Below are 26,296 nucleotides of genomic sequence, written 5' to 3'. Positions count from 1 at the left end.
TTTTTGGGCCCCAAATCACATCTAGAATAATTTAAGCATTAAGTCAGTCACTTTATTCAACAGTTGTAGTCTAGTGGGTCAGATTATTCAGTAGCTGCAGTGAGTCAGACTGCAGTGGATTAATCAGAAAAAGTCTTTACTTACTGTTAATCTGATTTTATTTTTAATTTAGTAAAAAAAAAAATATATATATATATATATATATATATATATATATATATATATATATATATATATATATATATATATATATATATATATATATATATATATATATATATATATATATATATATATATATATATATATATATATATATATATATATATATATATAACTTCAGCAATGGACTTGTTACGTGGAAAGCGTAGTTTCATAACGAAGAGAAGAACCTGGGAAAACGTTAGTGATTAAAGAAACTCGACTTACTCAAGATGTTTGTGTTTTCCCTGGTTCTCCTCTTCGTTATATATATATATATATATATATATATATATATATATATATATATATATATATATATATATATATATATATATATATATATATATATATATATATATATATATATATATATATATATATATATATATATATATATATATATACAGACCTCGACTTACACCGTCGGGACTTACAACCGCCAGAGATTTTTATTAAAAAATTTTTTTTTCAAACATGCATTTTCTATACCAAACGTTTCCAGTTAATGTAGTTCCATGTAAATTAGAAAACTATGGATCCTATGCATTCAGCTGACTACAATAAAGGTAAGTGCTCAATTACACTGTAACCATTCCTTATTATTTATTACTTTCACTGTACTGTATCCATTCCTCATTATTTCATTACTTTTACTGTACTGTATTTCATTGTAGATTATTTATTTAAATTTTTTTTTTTTTTTATCTATGTCGGACTTACGACCTGGATTTGTCCCTAACCCCGTGTAAGTCGGGTCTATCTTTGTATATATATATATATATATATATATATATATATATATATATATATATATATTTATATATATATATATATATATATATATATATATATATATATATATATATATATATATATATATATATATATATATATAATACTTGCTTTGCATATTATCTTTACTATAATTACACAAAATACAAAACTTTATATCACACTTCCATAAAAATAGATTTTAGCTTTTATAAAACATTTACCTTACATTGTAATGTTGAAAAACAAGCCAAACAAATCCACATATAAAGTCATTCAATAAAAACTAATGAGTATTATACACCGAGAGCTCTCACATTGTTGGTTATTTCTGATACCTAGTCTTCCTCCAGGTATTTCAAGAACACTAAGGCATTTATCATGGTGTCTGGATCACAACCACTGGAGAGTTTTACTGCTTCTAGAGATGGAAAGGCCAGTTTCAGTCTTCCTACAGCTGGTGTTGATGGTTTCTTGTTTTTTTTTTTATTAATTATTTTGACAAATACACAATGAAGATTAATTTTGGCTAGAAGTAAATCTCAAATTATTAGATATAGTATATTTTAATTTTCCCTGGTACGGTGGGAACCCTGTATGGCATTTGAAATGGTGACACTTCTTCACTACTCCAGTTAACAAATATTGTTCTATTCTAATACTAAGTTCTTTCCTACTCTTGATATCACAACTCAAAGAAGATCACAGCTTACAACATCAAGAATCTCTATCACAATTTACTTATGATTACTAGTAAATTAACTTAAAATATGAGTGATTGCACTCTAGTATTCTAAGAATTTGAGTTCTGTACATTAGTGAACACATTAGTTTGTAATATAATGTCTTAAAAGAAACCGGGGTATTTTACAACACTTTGTCAGCAGCTTGACACCAAGTGATGGGATGTGAGGCAGTGAATGAACCACTAGTCTATGGGCAAAACGTCCAAGTACAGAAAGGCATTTTGAACATATTTCTTTGCTAACTTTTTGCAAATGAAATAGCTTTAAAAGTTGCTCTGCCTTGTCTGATTGAAAAGACATTGCTGGTAATAAATGGGAAGTTTAGTGGTGCCCGAGACTGTTTTAGGATTACTGTACGTATAGTAAATATTTTGAAGTGCTGTAATTTAAATCTGAAACATGAAGAGATTTTGGCTGCATTAAGGTGGTGCTCTCTTGAAGGACCAGGGGAAGAAAGGAGGTGCTGCTACCATTGAAGATCAGAGGAAGGAAGGAGGTACTGCCATCATTGAAGACTAGGGGAAGGAGGTGCTGCTGATATCACTCGGGACCAGAGGAAGGAAGGAGGTGCTGCTATCATTGAAGACCAGGGTAAGGCAGAGACTGAGATGGCTGACTGAAATTTAAAGTTTTGTCTGGAAGGACTGGTGATGGCCCATAAAATGATTAGGTGAAAGATGATGGCTACCAGTCCTGAGACTTGAGGGTGGTGCCATGACTGACTGAATTATGATACAATTAGGAAATTTGAGACAATTGATTGTACCTTGGTGTTTTATGAATTATAAAGCTGCTTGGATTTTAAGTGTTACATGAACTGGAGATGAGAGTGAGAGGTGATGAGACACTTTTGAAGTGATTTTACCCCATCACAAGTGAAATTCCTGTATATTTATACATGGAACCTTAACTATGAAAAATAATGATCACTCTCAAAGTAACCTGATAAGAAATTATACACAACAGTGTATTACAATATTGTACCTGATTTTTGTTTGCCAACTTCAGTAATTACATCATTCAAGTTGAACATTACAGCTCTGTTTCACTACAGTAAACACCACTACTATCTATAAAGGAAGCACATCAACACACTCATACAACATCCATTGCAACACATTCTCTCATTCTGAATTACTGTATAGTAAAATTATCAAGTGAAGTATTGTACACCAGTGTATGTTGCTGATGGCCAAATAATACCTAACCCACCCTTAGTAGCATCACTAAGGTACATTAGCTTATGATGGGTAGGTTAAGTTGTTGAAAGCTAATTTGATGTGATACTGAAACATATTTCCTGAAAGTTAGCATCAGCAGTCAGTTGAAATCTATTGATTTTTTTTTTTTGCATTCTCACAAGTTCAATGAGGCTTTTTGCCCAGTATAATTCAGCAATGTTGAAGCTTCCTCCTGACACTGTTGATATGACTTGTGTATAATACTCATCATCTCGCATATAATCATAATGAATATCACTTCAGGTGCAATTGCATTACTGTACTCGTCTCGAGTATAATCATAAAACATATCACTCATCTCATATAAAAGCATTATGCATATCACTCATCTCATATAAAAGCATTATGCATATCATTCACCTCACTTATATGACTATTAGACATATCAAGTATAATTATGTCTCACTTTACTAATAACTGTGACATAGTATAACTAATCTCTCGTATCATCATAATACTGCATTGTATATATCACCCACGAGGTGCGATTATGACCACTGCAGCCATCCAATTCCTTCTAAATCCTTCAACAAGACATTTCACAGGTGGTAGATCAGTAAGGTTAAGTTCTCATAGCTCCCTTCATCACTAATGTATCAGGTTACATCAAAACATTGCACATACAGTACTGTGTAGATAATGGCTGCAGTCACCATAGTTGCTAGTCACCACAGTCATACTAAACACTGGCACAAACATGGATGGAGGTAGAGAATTGTCTAAATGTTCTACGGGCTACCTACTGTTTATGGGGAGTGTTTCTATAACAAAAATAAATAAAATACCTACTGTAGATAAACTGCACATTTGTATGTTCATTTGTCTAATACAGTATATTAAAGATATAGAAATATTTTATAGACTAATTAAATTTAACCCGTTTTGTCATGTTAAAGTACAGTAATATGCATTTTACACATACCATAACTTTTTAAACTTTAGAAACAACACTTTTCCTGAATTTACTTTGCCAGTCTCTCATTTGCCATACAACTCCATCCTGTATTTGTCTATTCCTACACTACTCTGGCTGCTGGTAACACTGACTGATTGATCTGGCACCTACATCAACTTTTATTGTTCCTATTCATATGCTGTACTATATCACATAATATAAATTTTATAAACTTAATTTCACTAAATCCCTAAACTTTTATTTGTATTAATTGCAATGCTCAGTTGCTGCAATTTGGCCATATACTGAATGATTTTCAGTAGATAAGTCTTAGTTACAACCTCTTCAATCCTTAACTGGCAGCAAATGATTTCTCACCCCTTCTCCCACCCCAATTTGCACAAATATTGAACACAAAGGAACTGGAAACTTCCACAAATGATAGCTGCCATTTACGGTTCACCTAACAACCTAAAACCTTCCATCCATCCTTATTCTAAACAACTCCCTAGATTTTTCCTTCATGTCTACAAACTTCTCTTTTAATCTTTCATTCAAAATCTGACAACTTCATTCTATAACTTGCATTAAACACTTGTTCTTGACACTCATTGTTTCTTTATACTGTACAAGCATCAATACAACAGTGTAGAAATAATAGTCTATCCCTCTAAGGGAACTTACTACTGTACTCTAGGCTACTTATACAAAACTATTACATGTATGGAAGGTTTTTCTTAACAGGGTACAGTACCACAACAAACACTCACTACTGTAGTTTTATAACACACAATATGCATCACAACATCACAATATGCATCAGTTGGCACGTCACATATATATTAAGTTTCAAGTTAGTTTACTGAGATAAACCCTTGAGATTATGATACAGTTTAAAATTTATGTTTGCAGAATTATTGTACAGGTTGGACCTCACTAATCCGGGAAGCTTGGGACCAGACCGGTTCAGTATTGGCATCATTTCTAAAATAGTTAATGTCACATGCTTACATTTTGCTGCATTACAACCATTTCCACTGCCTGCTGGTCTCCTAGGAGACATATTACTATCCTCTCTACAAATAGCACAAAAGGATGAACAGTACAGTACAGTCACCACATGTGGTCATCCTTCCCTGAACTGATGTCAGATGAAAATAGAATAATTTAGTTTATCTTGCCTCACCAACACAGTTCATAAAGGCTACACATACTGTACACACTACTAATAAAAAAAATATTAAAATTATTTGTCTGAAGTGCACTGAAGTGCAATAACAAAAGTAAAATATCTTGGTATAAATCATGAGTAAGCTTTAAATGATTTTTTTTTTAGGTAAATTTGTGATTTAAGTTAAGATTACAGTAGTATTTGGTCTGATCAACGGGGTACTCAATGAAGCATGCGGGGTATTTCCCCAATATGTAATCGTCAGTTATGCGAATCAGGGGTTATTGGGATGTCGGTTTTCGGAGTATACTTAAACAGCATTTAATATTGGTCTCCTAGAACACATCAGAAAATTAAGCTATTAAATCACAATCCACATTCAGTTGAAATGGACATTAATCAGAGTCTTTGTACAAGAAAATATTACAAGATTTGCTTCACCTGCTTACCCCAACCAGCTTGTAATAAAATATATAAAATATTGGCCAGCTTAGGATATAAAGTTTACTGTAGAAGACTTGTGTCAACAAAGATTTCTTTTGAGGATCTGCTAATCTTCACTTTCTAACTCATTAATGAGAGTTGCAAAATCATAAACAAACCAGGTTGCTGTGTCCCTCACCGCTTCTCTCACAATGTTTCCACCAAACCCTGAAATTAAAAATAAATTACATACGGTACACAGTAATTTGCTAAGCTGTAATACATTTTTAGAGTATCTAATACAGAACAGTACTGAATTATAAAATGGCTTAAACAGGCCAAGGTGCAAATATTACAAGGGAAATTACAATGGGATGAGGGAAGAGATGAGTAGTATCAACTGGCCTGACTCATTAAGGTACAAGAACGCGGACACTACGCTGGATATCATAACTAGTAAATAAACCCATTTGATCGATAAATATATACCCAAGACCAAACCCAGTGCTTCTAGGAATACAAGGGGATCCCTACACATGAACCATGCGGTGGTCGACAAAATTAAGAAGAAAACCCAGAAATTCAAGACTTGGGTTGGGTCAAACGATGAGCAAGACAGGAGGATGTATGTAAGAGCCAGAAACCAAGCAAAGACAGAGTGTAGAAGGGCTGAAAAGGAGTTCCAGAGGCTGGTTGCAAGCGAGGTCAAGTCAAACCCAAAGGCGTTTTACTGCTATGCAAAGTCGAAATTGAAAACGCGAGTAGGAGTATCAGACCTGAGGCTTGTGGATGGTAGTTACGCAGATTCTGACCAGAATAAAGCTGAGGCATTGAACAGCTTCTTTTCCTCAGTGTTCACAAGAGAGGATGCAACTAACCTTCCTGCGTTTGAGGACAGACAGTTCGACACAGCACTGACCCACATTGTGTTCACAGAAGAGGGTATTAGAAATAAACTGTCCGGGCTAAAGGTCCATAAGAGTCCCGGCCCAGACATGGTGCATCCTAGAGTGCTAAGAGAGTTGTGCAACGAGCTTGCAGAGCCCCTGAAGATCCTGTTTTGTGAATGCCTGGATGAACAAATGGTCCCCAGTGAATGGAAAGTGGCTTATGCGAGTCCTATCCTCAAGATGGGCGATCGGCACTCCACGAACAACTATAGACCAGTGAGCCTGAACAGCATAATATGTAAGGTACTTGAGAGTATAATTATCAGAGATGCTGCAATGGAACATCTAATACGAAACAATCTTGTAAAGGATTGCCAACACGGTTTTATGCCGGGGCGCTCCTGCTTAACACAATTGCTCAAGGTATTGGATATTTTGACCCATATTCTGGAACGGGGTGGTAATATCGACAATATAAACCTAGATTTTGCCAAGGCTTTCGACAGTGTACCCCATGAAAAGCTGAAAATCAAACTGGAAGGGTACGGAATTCGGGGAAATGTCCTTGCATGGATAGAAGACTTTCTACATGACCGCAAGTAGTGTGTGGTGATTAATGGCACGAAATCTTCATCCGTACCTGTCACAAGTGGGGTACCACAGGACAGTGTATTGGGCCCGCTGTTGTTTGTTTGTTTCATAAATGACATGCCTGACGTTGTACACTCCTCCATACAAATGTTTGCCGATGACGCCAAGTTATTTTGGGAAATTAAGAACCAAGCTGACTGTGAAGAGCTGCAGAAGGACCTCTGTGGGCTCCAGGAATAGTCGAAGGAATGGCTGCTAAGATTCAATGTTACGAAGTGTAAGAGGATGCACCCGGGGCGTACCAACGGTAAGGAGGCGTATCATATGTCCCAACGGGATGAAGAAACTGCACTAGTTGAGACTGAATGTGAGAAGGACCTAGGTGTGTATGTTGACAATGAGCTGAAGTTCTTGGGCCATTGCGAGAAGAAGGTAAACCAGGCAAATATATTATTGGGTCTTATAAGAAGGTCGTTCAGATATCTAGACGGTCCGTCCCTCGTAACGATCTTCAAGAGTAAAGTGCTTCCCCATCTGGAGTACTGTCACCCCGTCTGGTCCCCGAGATATGCTGGGGACTGTCAGTTGGTTGAAAATGTTCAAAGGAGGGCCACCAGACTGGTGCCTGCACTTCGGCACCTCGCTACCCTGAGAGATTGGACCGCCTGAACTTGCCTAGCTTATATTACAGACGGGCAAGGGGTGACCTAGTGGAGGTGTATAAGCATCTCAGGGGGCACTACTCAGTCGAGTGTCCTTACTTGGAGCTGGCGGACGCTCACCCCACAAGGGGTCACAGCTCAAAATTGAAGAAGCCGCAAGTCCAGAAAACTGCGAGGGCAAACTTTTTCGGAGTGAGGGCTGTAAACTCTTGGAACAATCTACCAGAGAGTGTTGTGACGGCACCGAGTGCAAGCTCTTTCAAGACAAGACTTGACCAACACTGGGGCGGGTTCAGGTACATTCAGGAGCCGGTGCATGCCCAGTATTTGCCAACAGTGCGTGACAGAGACGTGACCGATCACCCGGGCGGCTAGCGAGCCGATCTTTTGGTGAAGAGGATAAATGAAAAGGAAAAGTAATCAGAGACGTGACCGATCGTCCAAGCGGCTAACGAGCCGATCAGTGGTGAAGAGGATAAAAGAAAAAGTAAAAGTAGGTGTTTTGTTTCACCCACTATTTTTTTCACACAGGTCCAGACACGGTGTTGTTAGCTGATCATTCAAGTGAAGTTTGGCAAGTGTTGTGTGTCATGTAGCTGTCAGAGAGAACATTGAACATGACCTATTTTCATATAGTTAGTGACCTAGTTTTCAAAGGTAACCAGGTACCATTTGTGAATCATACATGTCAAACTTGATGACGATGCTGCATTTCCCACTGAATTATGACCTTACATGTAGAAGGATACCAAGTGTTTGTGATTTTTACTTTTATCCACTTCGCCACTGATGGCTCGTTAGCCGCTTGGGCAGTCGGTCACGTCTCAGTTATGTACTTTTGGCAAGTAATGGCTCCTAAATATATCAGAACCTGCTCCAGTGTTGGTCAAGTCTGGCCTTGAATGAGCCCACACTCAGAGCTGTCACAACACTCTGGCAGATTGTTCCAAGAGTTCACAATTCTCACTCCGAAAAAATTTGCCCTCACAGTTTTCTGGATTTATGGCTTCTTCAACTTTGAGCTGTGACCCCTTGTGGGGCGGATGTCTGGCCGCTCCTGGTATGTACATTTGACCGAGTAGTGCCCGCCCCCCCCGAGATGTTTATACACTTCGATTAGGTCATCCTTTGTCCGTCTGTAGTATAAGCTTGGCAGTTGAAGGCGTCCTCTCTCTAGTTAGCTGAGGTTCCGTAGTCATATGGCAGGGAGAATAATTCAATATACAGTACAATTGCAAATAACGTTAAAAATCCTACACCAATTTACAAATTCACATCACTAAGGCGATCTTGATGCTCGTACGTAATCACCATCTAATTGTCACCGCTCAACAATGAAAGCCCGAGTGCCAACACGCTTTGCTACAGAAACGCAACATGACACGACCCACACGATGACTACACACCATCAAGGGTAGGGCATAAGCTCTCCTTCACTTTAGGCATGTGAACTGACAAAAGGAATAACATTAAAGATGGTAGCCTCACAGTCTTGCCAAATAATGGAGTACCACAGGTAAATGGGAAATAAGTAAAGATAATGGACAGACACAGATAGAATACAATAGAGACAAATGGACAGTTAAAAAAAAGATTGTGAGTAAACACATTTCAGCACAAATCTGTACAAACGGAGATATTCTCTCGAGTTAAACCTCAATGTGGTATTGATGGTGCAGCGATAAGGTGTGTATCTCTTGCCCCATGTTTTGCATTTAATCCAGTAAGACAGATGTAACAAGGGTGTTAACCAGTGTGACTACCTAACATCACTGGCTTCCTCCAGGTACTCTGGTTTCCTCCTGTACTAACACTACCCAATAAAATTTATAAAAAAACAAACAGATCAACTGCCTGAACAACTAGTACGGTGAAAAGAGGTGGAATGATAAATAAAATGATGTTATAAATGTGGACAAAATATGAAGAAAGTTGAATTATGACCTACCAATAAAGGCATCAGCTGGTGGACAAGCTTCCATGTCTGTTGCTCCGTCACCAATCATGACGACGCTTGAGTAACCTTCTCTCTTCTTTAGCCATGAGATGACCTCGGCTTTACCCCCTGATCTGCTCGTCAGTTGAGTTTCATCAAAACCACCGTATTCACCTGTAGAATATTGCTAAATTATGGCAAAGGAGGAGATGCAACCATTACCTGACCTAATCCAACCTTTCCAAATCAAACCTAACCTAACCACCCCAGGTAGCATTAGTGCCTGTGGTGCTAATCTTCATGTGATCCAAAAGTATCTACACCAGTGCTATTCAACCTTTTTTTATGTTATCCACCTAGTGATGAAACTTACAATGCCATCCACCTCTAGTGATAACCATATTTTGCTAAAAGTGAGAGAAAGAAAAAAAAGTCGTTTCACTTGTATTTATTTACCATAGGTATAATTATGAATGTTTTGGTGAAATCTTGGAATCAGCCGACCTTCGAGTGCACCCCGCATAAGGGAATCCACATTCGAAATCGAGTTCCTTTTCTTTGATTTGATTAAAACTAAAGCTGAGAAGCCTTGCTCACACAGATATGATGTTGGCATCTGCACAAACATAGTTGTCACCTGCTTGGCCAACTCCTTGTATTCTGGAATATCCAACAATGTAACCCAAAAATCCATGGTGTGTGCTCATGTCTTGAAGGCTGCTTTTTTGCGTAATCTGTCCGAAGCTCCAATAGAGCTTCAGAATGGTTATCCCCATCATCAGCAAATGGTTGTATGTAATTCAGGTGTTCGCTCCCACTCTCTGGGAAATGCACGTTAAGGTTTTTCTGAATCAAAGTAAGGTGACTGACAACCAAACAGGACATAATTTTTATCCTCTTCGCCACTGATCGGCTCGTTAGCCGCTTGGGCGATCGGTCAAGTCTCTGATTACTTTTCCTTTTCATTTATCTTCTTCACCAAAAGATTGGCTCGCTAGCCGCCCGGGCGATCGGTCCCGTCTCTGTCACACACTGTTGGCAAATACTGGGCATGCACCGGCTCCTGAATGTACCTGAACCCGCTCCAGTGTTGGTCAAGTCTTGTCTTGAAAGAGCTCACACTCGGTGCCGTCACAACACTCTCTGGTAGATTGCTCCAAGAGTTTACATCCCTCACTCCGAAAACATCCCTCACTCCGAAAAAGTTTGCCCTCACAGTTTTCTGGACTTGCGGCTTCTTCAATTTTGAGCTGTGACCCCTTGTGGGGCGAGCGTCCGCCAACTCCAAGTAAGGACACTCGACTGAGTAGTGCCCCCTGAGATGCTTATACACCTCAACTAGGTCGCCCCTTACCCGTCTGTAGTATAAGCTAGGCAAGTTCAGGCGGTCCAATCTCTCAGGGTAGCTGAGGTGCCGAAGTGCAGGCACCAGTCTGGTGGCCCTCCTTTGAACATTTTCAACCAACTGACAGTCCCTAGCATATCTCGGGACCAGACGGGGTGACAGTACTCCAGATGGGGAAGCACTTCACTCTTGAAGATCGTTACGAGGGACGGATGTCTCCTCTTCTGCTGCCTGCACCCTATGTTCCCAGCCACATTCTCTCATAAAATTATCAAAAGTCGGGAAATCAGACAAATTGTTCTTTTCTATGTTGGCTCTCCAGTTTTGCACCTTCAGTTTGAATCCGTTTATTTTTCTCACTGCTGTGAAAATATCCCGACCTTTGCCTTGGAGACTGATGTTGAGTTTGTTCAAATGATCAAAAACTGAGGCAATGTATGACAACTTTGCCAACCAAAAGTTATCCTGACATTTAACTGCCATGGGGTTTGCTTCCTCTGTGAAAAAACAACAAAAACACACAACCGTTCTCTCCGTACAAGCACTCAGTTCAGAACCTTCCCACTGGATAACCACCGCGCCTCGGCATGAAAGAGCAGTGTGGTGAAGTTGGCTTCCATATCTTTCCACAACTCACCAAGAAGATGCTCAAAATCATTCTTCTCACTGGCTGTTCTAGTCTTTTAGTAGCTTAGCAATAAAGGCCTCTCGGTGAATTACACAGTAAATTGTAACACAGTTAGGTGATACTGCTTGATTCCCCCAATGATTGCTCCAACCATTGCCCTCGCACCATCTGTTGTGATGGATTTTCACTTCGACCATTCAATGCCCTCTTCAGTAATAAAATACTGTAATTCAGTTTCGGGAAAATGTTCTCTGCTGTTTCAACCCTCAATTGTAGGCGGCACCATTAGTGCTGCGATGGCACACAATCAACTGCGCTTCCCTCCCACATCTGTTGTTTCGCCCAGCTTCATGGTACTGTATATCAACCCATGCCGTGAGAAATAGAGTGAAACGCTACCTTACCTACTCTCCCTACGACAGTCAATTGGGCACTGACTTTGAAATTTAAAACTGAATCCTCCTCCCGGCACTCTTTTTTTCATTGGTCGGCGTTTCAAATATTATGGGTGATGTCATGATTCCGTAGGCAACACACACCTTCACACGTGTCCCCCATCCCTTCAAATCTCATCCACCCCAAACAAAATCTCGTCCAAGGGAGGACCATCCACCCAGTTTGAATAGCACTGATCTACACTATATTTACATTCACAATCATCAGCACCTTTACAAAGCATCACAAAAATATTGCCTTACCATCGAAGAAGAATTTTAATCTATTTGCAAAGATGTTCTCGAGTGGTATGTTGAGCATCTTGGCTACTGGGGCGATGAGGGACCTGAACCCGCCAGACACGAGATACACGTCAACATCACGAGCTTGTAGGGCGGCTACCAGGCGGCTGGGGGTAGGAGCATACGTCACACTTAACTACTTTGAGTACACTGGAACACCTCTACTGCTGAGAAGTAGAGGTGTGGGGAGAAGTGGAGGTGTGGGGAGAAGTAGAGGTGTGGGGAGAAGTGGAGGTGTGGGGAGAAGTAGAGGTGTGGGGAGAAGTGGAGGTGTGGGGAGAAGTAGGGGTTAGGGTGAACATATCGTCTATACTGTACTTGTATTTTACAATATTTTCGACACAAAACTGTAAAATTAACAATAAACATTTGCAATGTTTTTTTTTTTAGTATAAAAGCACTGTGCTCACATTGCCGTAATATCACAACATACTCAATATCCTTGGTGAGCTTTGGAAGGTTTGATCTGGTGAACTTCTGTATAGTTGAAAGCTTTGGCTGCAACAAGTCAAGTCTTGCACGCAGAGCGGTTCTAAACTCCATTCCTCCCTGCATTGCTTGTACTGTCCTGTTGGCGAAAATGTATTATTTGAACATGAATTCATGAAAATTCACACATGTGTGAATAGTAAACTATAAAACAATTACCAAGTTTGTAATGAGGGATTCAAGCTTTAAGATGCACTAAAATCACATTCCTATAATAGTATATTCTTAGTCTCTTCGCTACTTGTAAATTTAAGAAGCTTATGGTGCAGTAAATAAGTTCACTGCTGATCAATGTAGGCGGGTACAGTACTGGACACGTACATAACAGCCACTTGAATGTACCCGAATATCTCCCCAAATTCCCACTGTTGTCAAAACACTATAAAGTTGTCGACACATTGAAGTTTATTTCACTTGTAAACAGATGAGTTTGTTTAAGTCTAGAGGTAAATGGGACAACTGATAATAATTTAAAGGCATTACTTTAAGAGTTCAGCAGTTGTGCTTTGAGTAACTTAAAATACAGTACAATTAAATGACAGGTGTTAATTAATGGTTATTGCCATTAAGTAATAACTCATATTAAACAAATACATGGCAAATTTTATGGATTCGTGTGTGTGTGTGTGTGTGTGTGTGTGTGTGTGTGTGTGTGTGTGTCTGTGTGTGTGTGTGTGTAACACTTACAGCTTTTTAACCTCGTCAGCTTTGCCACAGAAACTGGCCAGCTGGTCGAGACCTTCATCAATAATAACGGTAGAGTCCACATCAAAGCAGACAGCATCAGTTGACCTCCATATTTCACGACACTCCCCCGGGGATGGTAATTTGCTCACTGTAACAGAAGCAAATTATTAATATAAGTAAACACCTCCACGCTGTGGTCATGATTTAAACCGTACGCCTTTGTTTACGACTCAGAAAGACTGAAGATTCGCAGGTTAATTATTTCCATTTAACTAGGATATTAAGAGAATTCATTAATCTAACTTAGCTATCACAGAGGTTTGAAGAATTATTTGATTACGAAATTCATCTGCTGTAATAAGATGTGTTCCCTGGCTACGAGGGGGAAGCTATTAATGGTGGCATCTTGAGTACCCACATGGCGGTCCTCGACAATGTGTCTTGACTTCCGCCTACAAGATCCTAAAGTAATTCTTGCCTCTGAGAGTGACGCGTCTTACTGGACACAGCGGCGCCTGGGGCAGGAGGAGGAGGAAAAGAAAGCTCAGCTAAGTAAAGCTATTAGCGCCGAGCCATGGGTGAAATATAGGGCTTCTTGACTACAGTACTTCAAATGCTTTCCTGCTCCCTGACGACGAGGGTCCGGACGCGGATATACGACGAACATTTTCCATTTTTAATCAACTCTTGAGCAGTGGAAAATATGGAGGGGTAAACAAGGCTTAACAAAGAAACACACGAAGGAGCGTATTATCCAAGCTTAGTGTCTGTTGATTATATATATTTATAAAACGTGTTTTTCCTTGATAAAAAACAACGGAGAATGATTTATTTCATCTTAGATAATTAGCATAAATGCTGAGTGGTGTAGACAAACCCTATACAGTAGAAACAAAATCCGTCGTGAATTTTATTTCAAACGCAAAATAAAATAAAAAAAAAAGTCATGGAGTGCAAACATTCATTAGCCTATAATCTCCTTGGTTGAGTTAAGCTCTGTGGCAACACTAAACTTCAGACCCTCACAACGACCTTATGTCTTATGTTCCTCGCAAAATATTATAAAAGTTTAACAGTATTTTAGAGCAGCGGTGAGGCAGGTGAGGTGAATCATGGTGAAGTATATGATTGACAGTAATCGTTTTTTTGTTTATTCGGTGAAATGAGATAGTTTGGGAAGCTGCTAAGACAATTCAACACGTCAATACTTTTTTCTTTTGAATTTATTGTTTTGGAAAAATAAGATTACACAACATAAGCTTACTTAGGAACCACTGTACACTATTATTCTACTTCATATTGTGCCGAGTGAACGTTAATTTAATTCAAATCGATGACAGCACCGAGTGTGAGCGTATTCCAGACTTGACCAACACTGGAGTAGGTACAGATATGTTATTGAGCCAGTGTTTGCCAAGTGTGCGTAACAAAGACGTGACCGACCGCCAAGAGGTTAACAAGTCGATCAGTGGCAAAGAAAATACAGTAAAACTATATAGATATCGGCATAGACAGCAACGTAAGTAAATTTGCTGATGACACTAAAATAGGACGTGTTATTAAATTTGACGAGGACTCCGCAAAACTACAGGAAGATCTAAACAAATTTTTCGAATGATCTGAAAAATGGCAGATGAAATTCAACGTGGACAAATGTAAAGTACAAGTACTCAGTATAGGAGATGTAAACAGGGAAACCAGATACCAGATGAACAACGATGCCATAGAGAAATCCGACTGCGAGAGAGATTTAGGAGTAATGATAAGTAGGAACCTTAAGCCAAGTAAACAATGTGTTTTTGCTCGTAACAAGGCTAATAAAGTACTTGGTTTCATACAAAGGAGTGTTAGTTACAAGACTAGCGGGTCATCCTAAAACTGTATCTTGCGCTTGTGAGACCACACCTGGATTACGCAGTTCAGTTCTGGTCACCGTATTACAGAATGGATATAAATTCTTGGAAAGAATTCAGAGGAGAATGACAAGACTAATCCCGGGCATTAGGAACCTTGAGTATAGAGACAGGTTAAAGCATCTTAATTTGCACTCCCTCGAGAGACGTAGAGCGAGGGGCGACCTGATAGAGGTGTAGAAGTGGAAGTCAGGGCTAAACAAAGGGGACATTACAAAGGTACACAAACTATCCAACCAGGAGCGAACTCGTAACAATGGTTTTAAATTAGACAAATTTAGATTTAGGCGTGAAGTAGGTAAACACTGGTTTGGAAACAGAGTAGTGGATGAATGGAACACGTTACCAAATATCATCATTAACTCGAATACGCTGAATAGCTTCAAACATAGGTTGGATGCTTATATGAGTAATAGGGGTTGGGTGTAAACGGGACTGCCCAGTATGGGTCAATAGGCCCGCAGTAGTTTCCTCCATTCTTATGTTCTTATTTTCGGAGCTGTCGTCAGCCTCCCTCTCTAGACAATGGTTCTGGACCTACGAGTAACTTGGGTATTTTATTTGAATAAAAGTATCATATATATTGTAGTAATTTTCAAATAATTCCTAAATTTTCCAATCAGTTCAATTTGATAAGGTGATAAATCAAGGTTTCTAATGGTATGCTATGAAATTCAGTAAACCACAAGGCTTCAAATTAATATTGTCGTGATCATCCTTATTAATCGATCATGTTTAATATTTTAATACCAATAATGGAAAACTTAACATATTTGGAAATATTTGATGTGCGTTCCATTTACTGTACAGAAAGAGAGAGAGAGAGAGAGAGAGAGAGAGAAAACTAACAGACATCTAGCCAACGTAGGTCTATTAACAAAACTTATATCACACATAATAAAAAGCCAACATCCCTTTACCCCCCCCCCCCCACACACACAGACATATAAAAGACTGGCTATTTTTTTTACCATGAGATAAATATTACTTGTCCTAGTGTGTGTGTGTGGGGGGAGGGGGGGGTCAAACAACTGGTACTTAGGTCGAGTAAAAGTTGTTTTCTCGTATATGAGAAACTGACCAACAACAACGATTCACTGGCTTGTTATTTTCTGCTTAATTCATCCTTCAACATCTTCCATTATCTTGCCGTTATGTATTTAATTTGTTAATAATGATAACGGGTTTGGTGATAATATACGTAGATGCTGTATAATTGGTGAAAGTTGAAGAAGGCAAAGAACATCTTGCGAAATATTGTATTGTTAGTAGGAATGACTGTACAGGGTAAAACAGGTTCTACTTCAGACGGCGAAACTAATTTATTTAATTTTGATGCCGAAACACAGTGTTTCAAGGGACAACATTGAAAAATCCCCCCATACAATTTCAAACTGGTTCATCATATAGTCAGATAGAATACTGTACAAATACACATACAGTGCAGGTATACAAACTATGCTACGTATACTGCAAGCTAGTCTAGTCCATCAATGCGCTATGTGTGCAACTCGTGGCGCTTTAAATGGTCAAGGACAACAAGAACAAGTTGGCGTATATTGCGGCTGTATCAGTACTGTAGACGTGAGTTAGTGTGTCAGGAGGAACACGCCTAACTAAACTGGTTTATAGTTGCCATGGTCAGCAAGTATATCCATTAGCATTACGATAACATTTATTTACTCTAATCGTTAACAAGTAAAATTAGAAATAAATATTTGGTGCAATATTGTTGTAACTGCCATTTGTGTATAACTGTTTAACGAATGAACCAAAAGATGTCTGCTTCCCGGCAAGTTACCTGTTGGCCATGGTGTGTATGACGACAGGGGGCAGGTATATTTAGCGGCCGCCCAGGTCTGTTTACATCACTTTCCTCCTGGCATCTTCCCCTGGGATGTTGCCAGACAACAATCAACTGTTTTTTATTATTTTGTTTAAGTCGGTAAAACTCTGTAAGTAATGTGGTGTTGCTTTGCCCCCCGCCCTCAGTCTGCCCTTTATGTACTGCAAATGTCGACGCTTTCGATTGAGCCCCACCAGTCTTAATAGACCCCATCCATCCTAACCTCTGTTGGGAGTAAGGCCCAATCATTCAGTCGCATATACTAGAAAACTGGATATTTTTGTTTTAAATCTCTGGACAAATACACAGCCAGTGCTTCTTCAGTAACAATTTGTGAAGGAATTCTCCCAATTTAAACCAATCTTGCCGTTATTCTCTCGAGTTTTAAATATATTTTTTCAAGGCTCACCGTATAGTATTAGGACATCTGTTCCATATTTTATATAATAAAATATTAATTATGTATGATGTATTTAAATACTTTCACGACTAAAAATGGAATAAATCTGATTTGTTTTCCACACCAGCAGTAATATTCTTTGTGTATTTTCTTACGGCAAAACAATAAATTTTATAAATATCCCGGAGAAGAAAACGTGGATTTAAATTTTCAAAGGTTCCTAAATCTAAAAAAATCCCCATAAATGAATACAGAGATCACACTTAAACTTAAAGCACTCAAAATAACACCCAAAATGGTAGCAACATAACACTGAGACTCTACCTTAACTACAGTACATAAACATGAAGTTAACGCAGATAATAATTATAAATATGAACTTGGAGGTGAAAACGCCAGACAGACATTATAATTCAAAATGGCGTCTTAATTTCACTGAGCATCTACCCTAACTAACTACATTTTCTCTTAGGTATATTTAAGGGAAATCATTCAGCATGCAGGGGTTGAAGAATCTCCCAGAGGACCATAATAAGCGCTTAATATTCCTACCGAAAGCTGGAGGTAAAATGTCAGGGGAATTTCGCTGAGGTTCTGTACCGTGAACCTTTTTGGTGAGGTTTGTAGAGGTCGTCATGTACACGGAATATTAATGTACACACAGTTATGATGTATACATGAAGTGCACAGTCATGATATCAACTCACCTCATAATGCACACACAGTCATGACACATACACAAACACTCATAATGTACACACAGTTATGATAGAGGTGTATATATGGAAGTCAGGGCTAAACAAAGGGGACATTACAAAGGTACTCAAACTATCCAACCAGGAGCGAACTCGTAACAATGGTTTTAAATTAGACAAATTTAGATTTCGGCGTGAAATAGGTAAACACTGGTTTGGAAACAGTAGTGGATGAATGGAACAAGTTACCAAATATCATCATTAACTCGAATACGCTGAATAGCTTCAAACATAGGTTGGATGCTTATATGAGCAATAGGGGTTGGGTGTAAACGGGACTGCCCAGTATGGGTCAATAGGCCCGCTGCAGTTGCCTCCATTCTTATGTTCTTATGACACACACACACTCAATGTACACACTCTCATAATGTACACAGTTATGACATCCACACACTCAATGTACACACCGTCACCGGGTACCCCTTAAGAGGCACAGACAGTCACGATGTACAGTTACCTCCATTTATGACGGGTACAGTGGCTGGTGTTTTGCGAGATGTGGCACCACTGTCCAACAGGCAATTTGTACATTCACAGGTAGAGAAAATGAGGACGATATCTAACATCTCTGGTCTGGTTACTACAACGAGGGTGTTTCTGCCCATTCTGCTAGTTTTACTACGATGTGCACACAGTGGTGCCACATCTCACAAAACAAGCCAGCAGCTGTACCCGTTATAAATGGCGGCAACTGTCTAGACAGAACAAGATGTACTGTACACACAAATGTACACATGGCCTGGAGGGGTTTGTAAATCCTTTTCTTACGACGACCAAAACACTCACTCACTCTCTCACACACCAAGGGGTTATATCACAGCTATTTTTACCCCTGGTTTGTATACTCTTGCCCGCATCATATCAGCTGTTGCTCGGGGGTGTAAACTTTCTTTTATTAGGCACCTACCTCTCTCTCTCTCTCTCGTGTATTAGGCTCTCGTTTATATATATATATATATATATATATATATATATATATATATATATATATATATATATATATATATATATATATATATATGGAAGTAAATCACTGTAGGTGCGCGTGATCTAGGTATATGCTGATAACCACAAGGAAAGAAGAAAACACGAAGTTCCCAAGTGCTTTCGTGTAATTCACATCTTCAGGGGTGAGCACAGACTAAAGAGAAATACATAACACGGGGAAATATGATGGAAGTATTCAAGTGGGTGAAAGGAATCAATAAAGGGGATATAGATGAAGTTCTTATAATATCCGAGCAGGATAGGACTCGAAGCAACGGATTTAAGTTGGATAAGTTTAGGTTTAGGAGGGAGATAGGAAGGAACTGGTTCACAAATAGGGTGGTGGACGAGTGGAACAAGCTTAGCAACTATGTAGTAAGTGCTGGAACTCTGGAAAGTTTCAAAAGGAGACTGGATAGATTCATGGATGATAGAGAGTGGTAGTAACTCTCGACAGGAGCTGCCATGCACAGGCCAACCTGCCTATTGCAGACTCCTTATTTTCTTATGTAATTTGAGTAATGGTATGTACAAACTAGATAATTTCGTAATTAATAAGATTTGTAACCAGGTGAGAAGGTTGGGTCACCTTACCCTCTGACCTGACTACCGACCGCTGCGGTGCTTTTGAAGATTAGTAGGGTCATTATCTAATACCTGACCATTGTGGACCTGATCTCACCCTCCTCTGTATATATATATACACGTTATTATGTACTTCTCCTTAGTCTGTACTCACCCCTGAAGATGTGAATTACACGAAAGCGCTTGGAAACTTCGTGTTTTCTTTTTCCTTGTGGTTATCAGCATATATATATTTATTTCTTTATTTATTTATTTTAATTTGCCCTGCGAGGGGGCTAGTTTATTGGGTACCCCTTTGCATCCTGTGCAAGGTGGATCGCAAAAGCGTTTACAGGGTAAGCATGCGGTGTTCATGCTTGCTTTCGTGACTCATGCATTAAGGGCGTAAATGCCTGAAGGGATCACTAACTACTCGAGCTGGTGTGCCTCGGGGTCAGAAGGTCAAGGTCACAATTCAGAAAAAATTGGTGCCATCCGGTATGAGTTGGCGCCAAACTGGAGTGCAGTATAGTTATGGGGTATAACAGTCTGTATACAGTATCTAGCCGGATGACCTGAAGAACAGCCACACTTGCTTATTTCACCTGAATATTAAACACCCTAACCTAACCTAACACTAACGTAACCCAACCTAAAGCAGACCTAACCCAACCTAACGCTAACCTAATCTAAGCCAACCCAACGCTAACCTAATCTAACCCAGCCTAACGCTAACTTAATCTATCCCAATTTAACGCTAACCTAATCTAACCCAACCTAACGCTAACCTAATCTCTGTAGACCTTGTGCTGAGGGTGACCTGACCACAAAATATACGAGGATGAAGAGTTACTTCATGCATAAAGGCAGAATACACCATACAGAAAACCCAGAACAAATAACAATGACCCCAAAAGGATAAATAATTATTTAAAGAATATTGGACAAAGGAAGGCTATAGGTACGAGAATCAGCCATGGTGACGTTTACCTCCGAGATTATTATAAAGTACTGGCCAGTAGGGTTAAGACTGATGTAAGAAAATCAAAGAGGAATAATAGAGCTGAAGGTAGCAAGGGAGGCGAAGTCGAGCCCTAAAAGATTCTTCCAGATATATCAAACTAAAACACGAGAAAAGATTGGACCAATACAGTCAGACACCGGCGAGCTAACCGATAACATCGGAGAAATGAGCAATAATCTGAACAGATATTTTTCATCAGCTTTCACAACCGAAAATTTGAACATAATATCCGAGACACCAACTATATACAAAGATAGTGAAGAAAATAGATTAAGCAAGATAGCAGTGACGAGTAACGATGTAAGTAAACAAATAGATCAACTAAAGCCTAATAAGTCACCAGGTCCCGATGAGATATTTACCAAAGTATTAAAGGAATGTAAGGAAGAGCTTAGTATGCCCTTAGCAAACTTGTTTAACATGTCATTAAAAACGGGTGTAGTACCAGAATCCTGGAGAATAACGAATGTGATACCAATTTTCAGAAGGGAGAGAGATCATTATCTCCTAATTACCGTCCAATTAGTTTAACATCAATTGTAGGCAAATTGCTGGAAGCAATTATTTCAAACTCAGTTCGAAATCACCTCGAGGAACACAAGTTCATCAATGATTCCCAACATGGCTTCACAAGCGGTGTTCATGTCTGACAAATCTATTATTCTTTTCAAGTGTTTTGAATCAGTGGATAACAGACAAGATTATGATGTGGTTTACCTCGACTTTAACAAAGCCTTCGACAGCCTCTCCCATTTAAAGAAGAGGCTTGTGGAATTGGAGGAGATATTCTAAATTGGATTAGTGTGTGGTCACAGGACAGGAAACAGAGTCAGTATAAACTAACACCTGACAGTAGCACATAATTGCATACCGATGGCTGGGTCTGTTTACCTCCAACAGTGCTCACCTGAAGATTAGCCCCATTTTGTTTTCCTTAAGACTATCCCCAAGCTCATCCCACCTAAAGTTTAACTACCGTGACGCTACCTGGGGGTCAAATCCTCATGTGATCCGTTTTGTTTATTATTATAAGTAGTAGTAGTAATAGTAACATGTAATCCCACAGGTGTTCCTAATAAACCTCGTCCCACACCACCACCACGCCAAGAGCCCCTCCCTTAGGTCTATACCTGCCAGTCATCTGGGTCGTGTCACACCTTAATAAGCTCCCTACCTTACCCGGAGCGTCATTCACACTCCTGAGGGTAAATGACCGAGACCAACTCTGACTGACTGGATCTCGTTGACCCCTGGTGATGACCGAGACTAACTCAAGACTGACTGACCGAGTGACTGGATCTCGCTGCCGTTGACACAATGTTATCCACTTAATAGGATTTTAAGACCAGTTATAAGTCTCCTCTCTAATCTTACCTGGATAACTTGTTAGTCTCCAAGAGAATGTACACCCGTCGGGTTGAAGTTGAATTAAGAGAGACAACAATCACACATGAATTGGTCAAGAAAAAAAAAAATAGCCAGCCTGAAGGACATCCAGGGCCCAGGGGAATGAAACACAGACGAAGGTGATGAAGGAGGTATCGAATGAATTCCGAACAATGCACCACTACTAAACTGTTCAGAATAATGTACACCACTACTAAACTGTTCAGAATAATGTACACCACTACTAAACTGTTCAGAATAATGTACACCACTACTAAACTGTTCAGAATAATGTACACCACTACTAAACTGTTCAGAATAATGTACACCACTACTAAACTGTTCAGAATAATGTACACCACTACTAAACTGTTCAGAATAATGTACACCACTACTAAACTGTTCAGAATAATGTACACCACTACTAAACTGTTCAGAATAATGTACACCACTACTAAACTGTTCAGAATAATGTACACCACTACTACTGTTCAGAATAATGTACACCACTACTACTGTTCAGAATATCGTGGAACACAGGCGCCTTGAGACTGGTAATCACCCAACGTCATCCTGAACTCCGTAAAGGGTAGTGATGAAACAGATAATATAACCCAAGCAGTTTAACATGACACAAGAGACGCTAACCGAGCACATCACAACAAACGTTTTTATAAGTAATCTTGTTTACGAAGTTGTTTACAAACGGTAACTACGGTGTTCAGAATAATGTACACCACTACTACTGTTCAGAATATCGTGGAACACAGGCGCCTTGAGACTGGTAATCACCCAACGTCATCCTGAACTCCGTAAAGGGTAGTGATGAAACAGATAATATAACCCAAGCAGTTTAACATGACACAAGAGACGCTAACCGAGCACTATCACAACAACACGGGTTTTATAGAGATAATCTTGTTTGACGAAGTTGTTTACAAACGGTAACTACGGTGAAAAAGGTAATTGGGTTGTACAAGGATTTTCTTCAAGGTTTTCGACAGACATACAGACAAGTAGCCTGTAAGATCAAACCACATGGTATCAGAGAGGCAAAAACTAGTCAGATTGCAATTTGTAATCACCCAAAATAATCAATAGTCCAATAGGATCACCTGAAGAATCGTCACCCCAGCCTGCTCCACCTGAAGAAACGTCGCCCCAGCCCACAGTGAATATAATATGTATAATTAGGATAACATAAATATATTCTTTTGTGTTATGCTTCTTTATTGTGATGCATATTACAAAGGTACTGAACAGCAATGTGTTGACACAAAATTTCCAGAGGATTATCAGAAAAACGATAATGCCACATAAATTCTTGAAGGTAAGAATTTAAAAAGCTTCGTTTACAGCCACGCATGGTCTTGATGAAACTCTTGTTCTTGTTCCAATATGATTCAATCGTTTGTGTGTGCACACCAGTATCCACATCCACAAAATTGACTGAGTGGTTCACAGTTCTGTGCGTGTATCCAAGACCTTGAATATTGCGGTATGCTCTCCACTCATCACTGTGAATGACTGATCCTTGTTGAACCACTTTGAGTATTATAGGAAGAAGGGTGGCAGCATCCCTTGTCTCGACAATTTCCATGTAGCCAATTGAAGGGCTCCAGCTCGTATCGACGATACCGAAAACCCAAATAGGAGAGTGTGGTGCACGTCCACGATGATGTTTCGGCTTATGGGAGAAGCAAGATTCATCAATTTCTACGGTGATCCCAGGTCCGCCAAGTTTGATTGGATTTGCTTCAAAGTACACAGTACAGACCTCCCTAAAAAGCTGCAGCAGTCAATCATCGTTTTCTCAGAAAGGTTCACCTGGCGGCCTGCTGCTGTTTCTCCAATACGCTCACTCTAAAGATACATAACATGAACCCACTTCTGAAGTGAAATATTAGAACGGGCAAAAAAAGATCCTATTCTTATAGACTTAGTGGATTTATACTTCAGGCAGTCTTTTGTTTGGCATTTCCACAAAAAAACATCCTTCGATCTGATGCATTTTGTCCAATTCCTCCAGTTATCACAAGTATCACACTTCGCTTCAAGCTTTAAAAGTCTGTTTTGTTGAAGCCATCGAATAACTTTAGAGGACTCATCACACAACAGTGGTAGGACGACAGTTTGGAAGGTATTGCCTGCCATGGTCGACTGATGAATGTGACTAAAATTTTGAGCCCACTTCCCATTATATAGTCCTCCTACCTGACTGGAGGGTCCTGACTCCACTAACCTGAAGATTAACAACCGTGGAGGCTCCTAACCCCACCTGAAGAATCGTCACCCCAGGATATCCCACCTGAAGAATTGTCGCCCTGCCGGACTCTGGGGTGACGATTCTTCAGGTGATCCGTCCAATAGTAATAAGAAATACTAATACTAATAGTAATAGTATTAATAATAATAATGTGATCATAATAACATTGATAATAATAATTAATAATAACACTACAGAACTGTAACGGTATTTGTGACAACGCCGCAATATACAAACAACAGTACCTAGTGGGTGCAGCTGTAAAATTATCGTACATCAACATCACTTTCCCTTTCTAGGCAAAGATGGGTTAATGTGTGTGTGTGTGTGTGTGTGTGTGTGTGATTGATCTACAAAACTCACCACTGCTCCCATCACTATAACCACCACTATCACTACCAAAATCCCATAACCACTACCGACATTACCACCATCTCATAATCACCACCATCACTACCTACTACTACTACTACTACTACTACTACTTTGCTATCACTTGGAATCGAGGATGACGATCATCCAGCTATGATACAATGATAGGAGTTATTAAAGATGTCACCTTCGTTGGTGAACTCTGAGGTTGCTCGAGAGGCCGATGCGGGACCAGCGCGGCAGGGTCGTCCACCGATGTTGCACGTGTACAGCGCTATCATCATTAACACGGAAAACACCATCACTTTCATCACTACAGCCACCAACACTACAGCCACCATCACTACCACCACCAACACCCCACAATCACACTACAACAATCACCAGCACACCATAACCACATTACTACAACCACCATCACACCATAACCACACTACTACAGGCATAACAGTAACATAGGTCAAACTGATGACTTGTTACACCTCCATACTTTACTACTGACCTCCCCCCAACACACACTAGGTTAACTTAGCACAATACCGTATGATTAGCCCGACAGTGCGAGTCTCCCGGCGACGCTGGGTGAAATATTTACACTAGTGAGAAAATCTATATCACAAGCTGTGTCCAGTGCTGGCGGGGAATACATCAGTCCCTCCCGACTTTTAAAATTATCTTTATCTACGTGAGATGACAACGTGAATGATTGTATTTTTTTGGCAAAGGTTAAATATGTATTAATTTTACTTGTTTTTTCGTTACATTTTTAATATTTGTTAAAATTATAGCGTTTTTTTATATTCAGTTTGTATTATAGGAAAGTTAATGTAACGATAAATTCCAGTATAGAATTAAACCTTTTTTCCCGATAGGTTCAACATTATTCAATTAGGAAGAAAAATATACTTAATAGATAAAACAAAGACGGTGTCTCTCACCTTTCCTGTTGATAATATTCTTCTCTAGGCCGTTCATGGTGTGTGGTAGTGATGTTGGTCACAACTTCCTTCAAAATATTACGGGAATTAAGTAGACACAGCCAGACAACACGCTACCCACGGCCTCAGTCTTCCCCTTCACTGACGGAGACTAGAGGAAAATTCCGATCAGCTGATCAGACCCAGGCTGGGGACGAGACTACCACACACCAGCTGGGGATGAGAGTAACTCTTTGCGCCAAGCAAAACACAGTCATGTTAAGAGAATACCACGACCATGTCAGTTAAACAAATAATTTTCATCATTTAAGTGAAAGCAGATAACGAAAATCTAAGCATATCTAACCTAACATTAAAATTAAATAGCCAGGTTGTACTTGTGTTCAGGTTATGTTTGATTCATATAGGCAGATCAATAAAAGAGTGAGC

The 26,296-nt window shown here is 39.4% G+C and overlaps 1 protein-coding gene across 1 annotated transcript; it reads right to left on the bottom strand.

Moving 5' to 3' along the window:
* Positions 1-1,522: 1,522 nt before the first annotated feature.
* LOC121860734 (phosphoserine phosphatase-like) lies at positions 1,523-26,052 on the bottom strand. Its single transcript, XM_042358062.1, has 6 exons — positions 25,868-26,052; positions 13,417-13,564; positions 12,674-12,808; positions 12,202-12,347; positions 9,543-9,704; positions 1,523-5,679 (listed from the first exon to the last, which is right to left on the bottom strand). Exons 1-6 carry the CDS (start codon positions 25,902-25,904, stop codon positions 5,579-5,581), a joined length of 729 nt encoding a protein of 242 aa, XP_042213996.1. The 5' UTR covers positions 25,905-26,052; the 3' UTR covers positions 1,523-5,578.
* Positions 26,053-26,296: the final 244 nt, after the last annotated feature.

This window comes from Homarus americanus, unplaced genomic scaffold, assembly GCF_018991925.1.
Source record: "Homarus americanus isolate GMGI-L3 unplaced genomic scaffold, GMGI_Hamer_2.0 scaffold23617, whole genome shotgun sequence".
Lineage (NCBI taxonomy): Eukaryota > Metazoa > Arthropoda > Malacostraca > Decapoda > Nephropidae > Homarus > Homarus americanus.
Note: the sequence above shows the minus strand (reverse complement) of the source record. Positions and strands in the feature narration are given on the sequence as shown.

What these genes read in the sequence shown, in the direction of transcription:
- LOC121860734 (XM_042358062.1), bottom strand. Translation starts at nt 25,904, where the DNA reads ATGAACGGCCTAGAGAAGAATATTATCAACAGGAAAG. An exon ending in GCTGACGAGGTTAAAAAGCT is followed by an intron (nt 12,809 to 13,416) that starts GTAAGTGTTACA and finishes TTTCGCCAACAG; the next exon opens with GACAGTACAAGCAATGCAGG. An exon ending in AAGCTCACCAAGGATATTGA is followed by an intron (nt 12,348 to 12,673) that starts GTATGTTGTGAT and finishes TCCTACCCCCAG; the next exon opens with CCGCCTGGTAGCCGCCCTAC.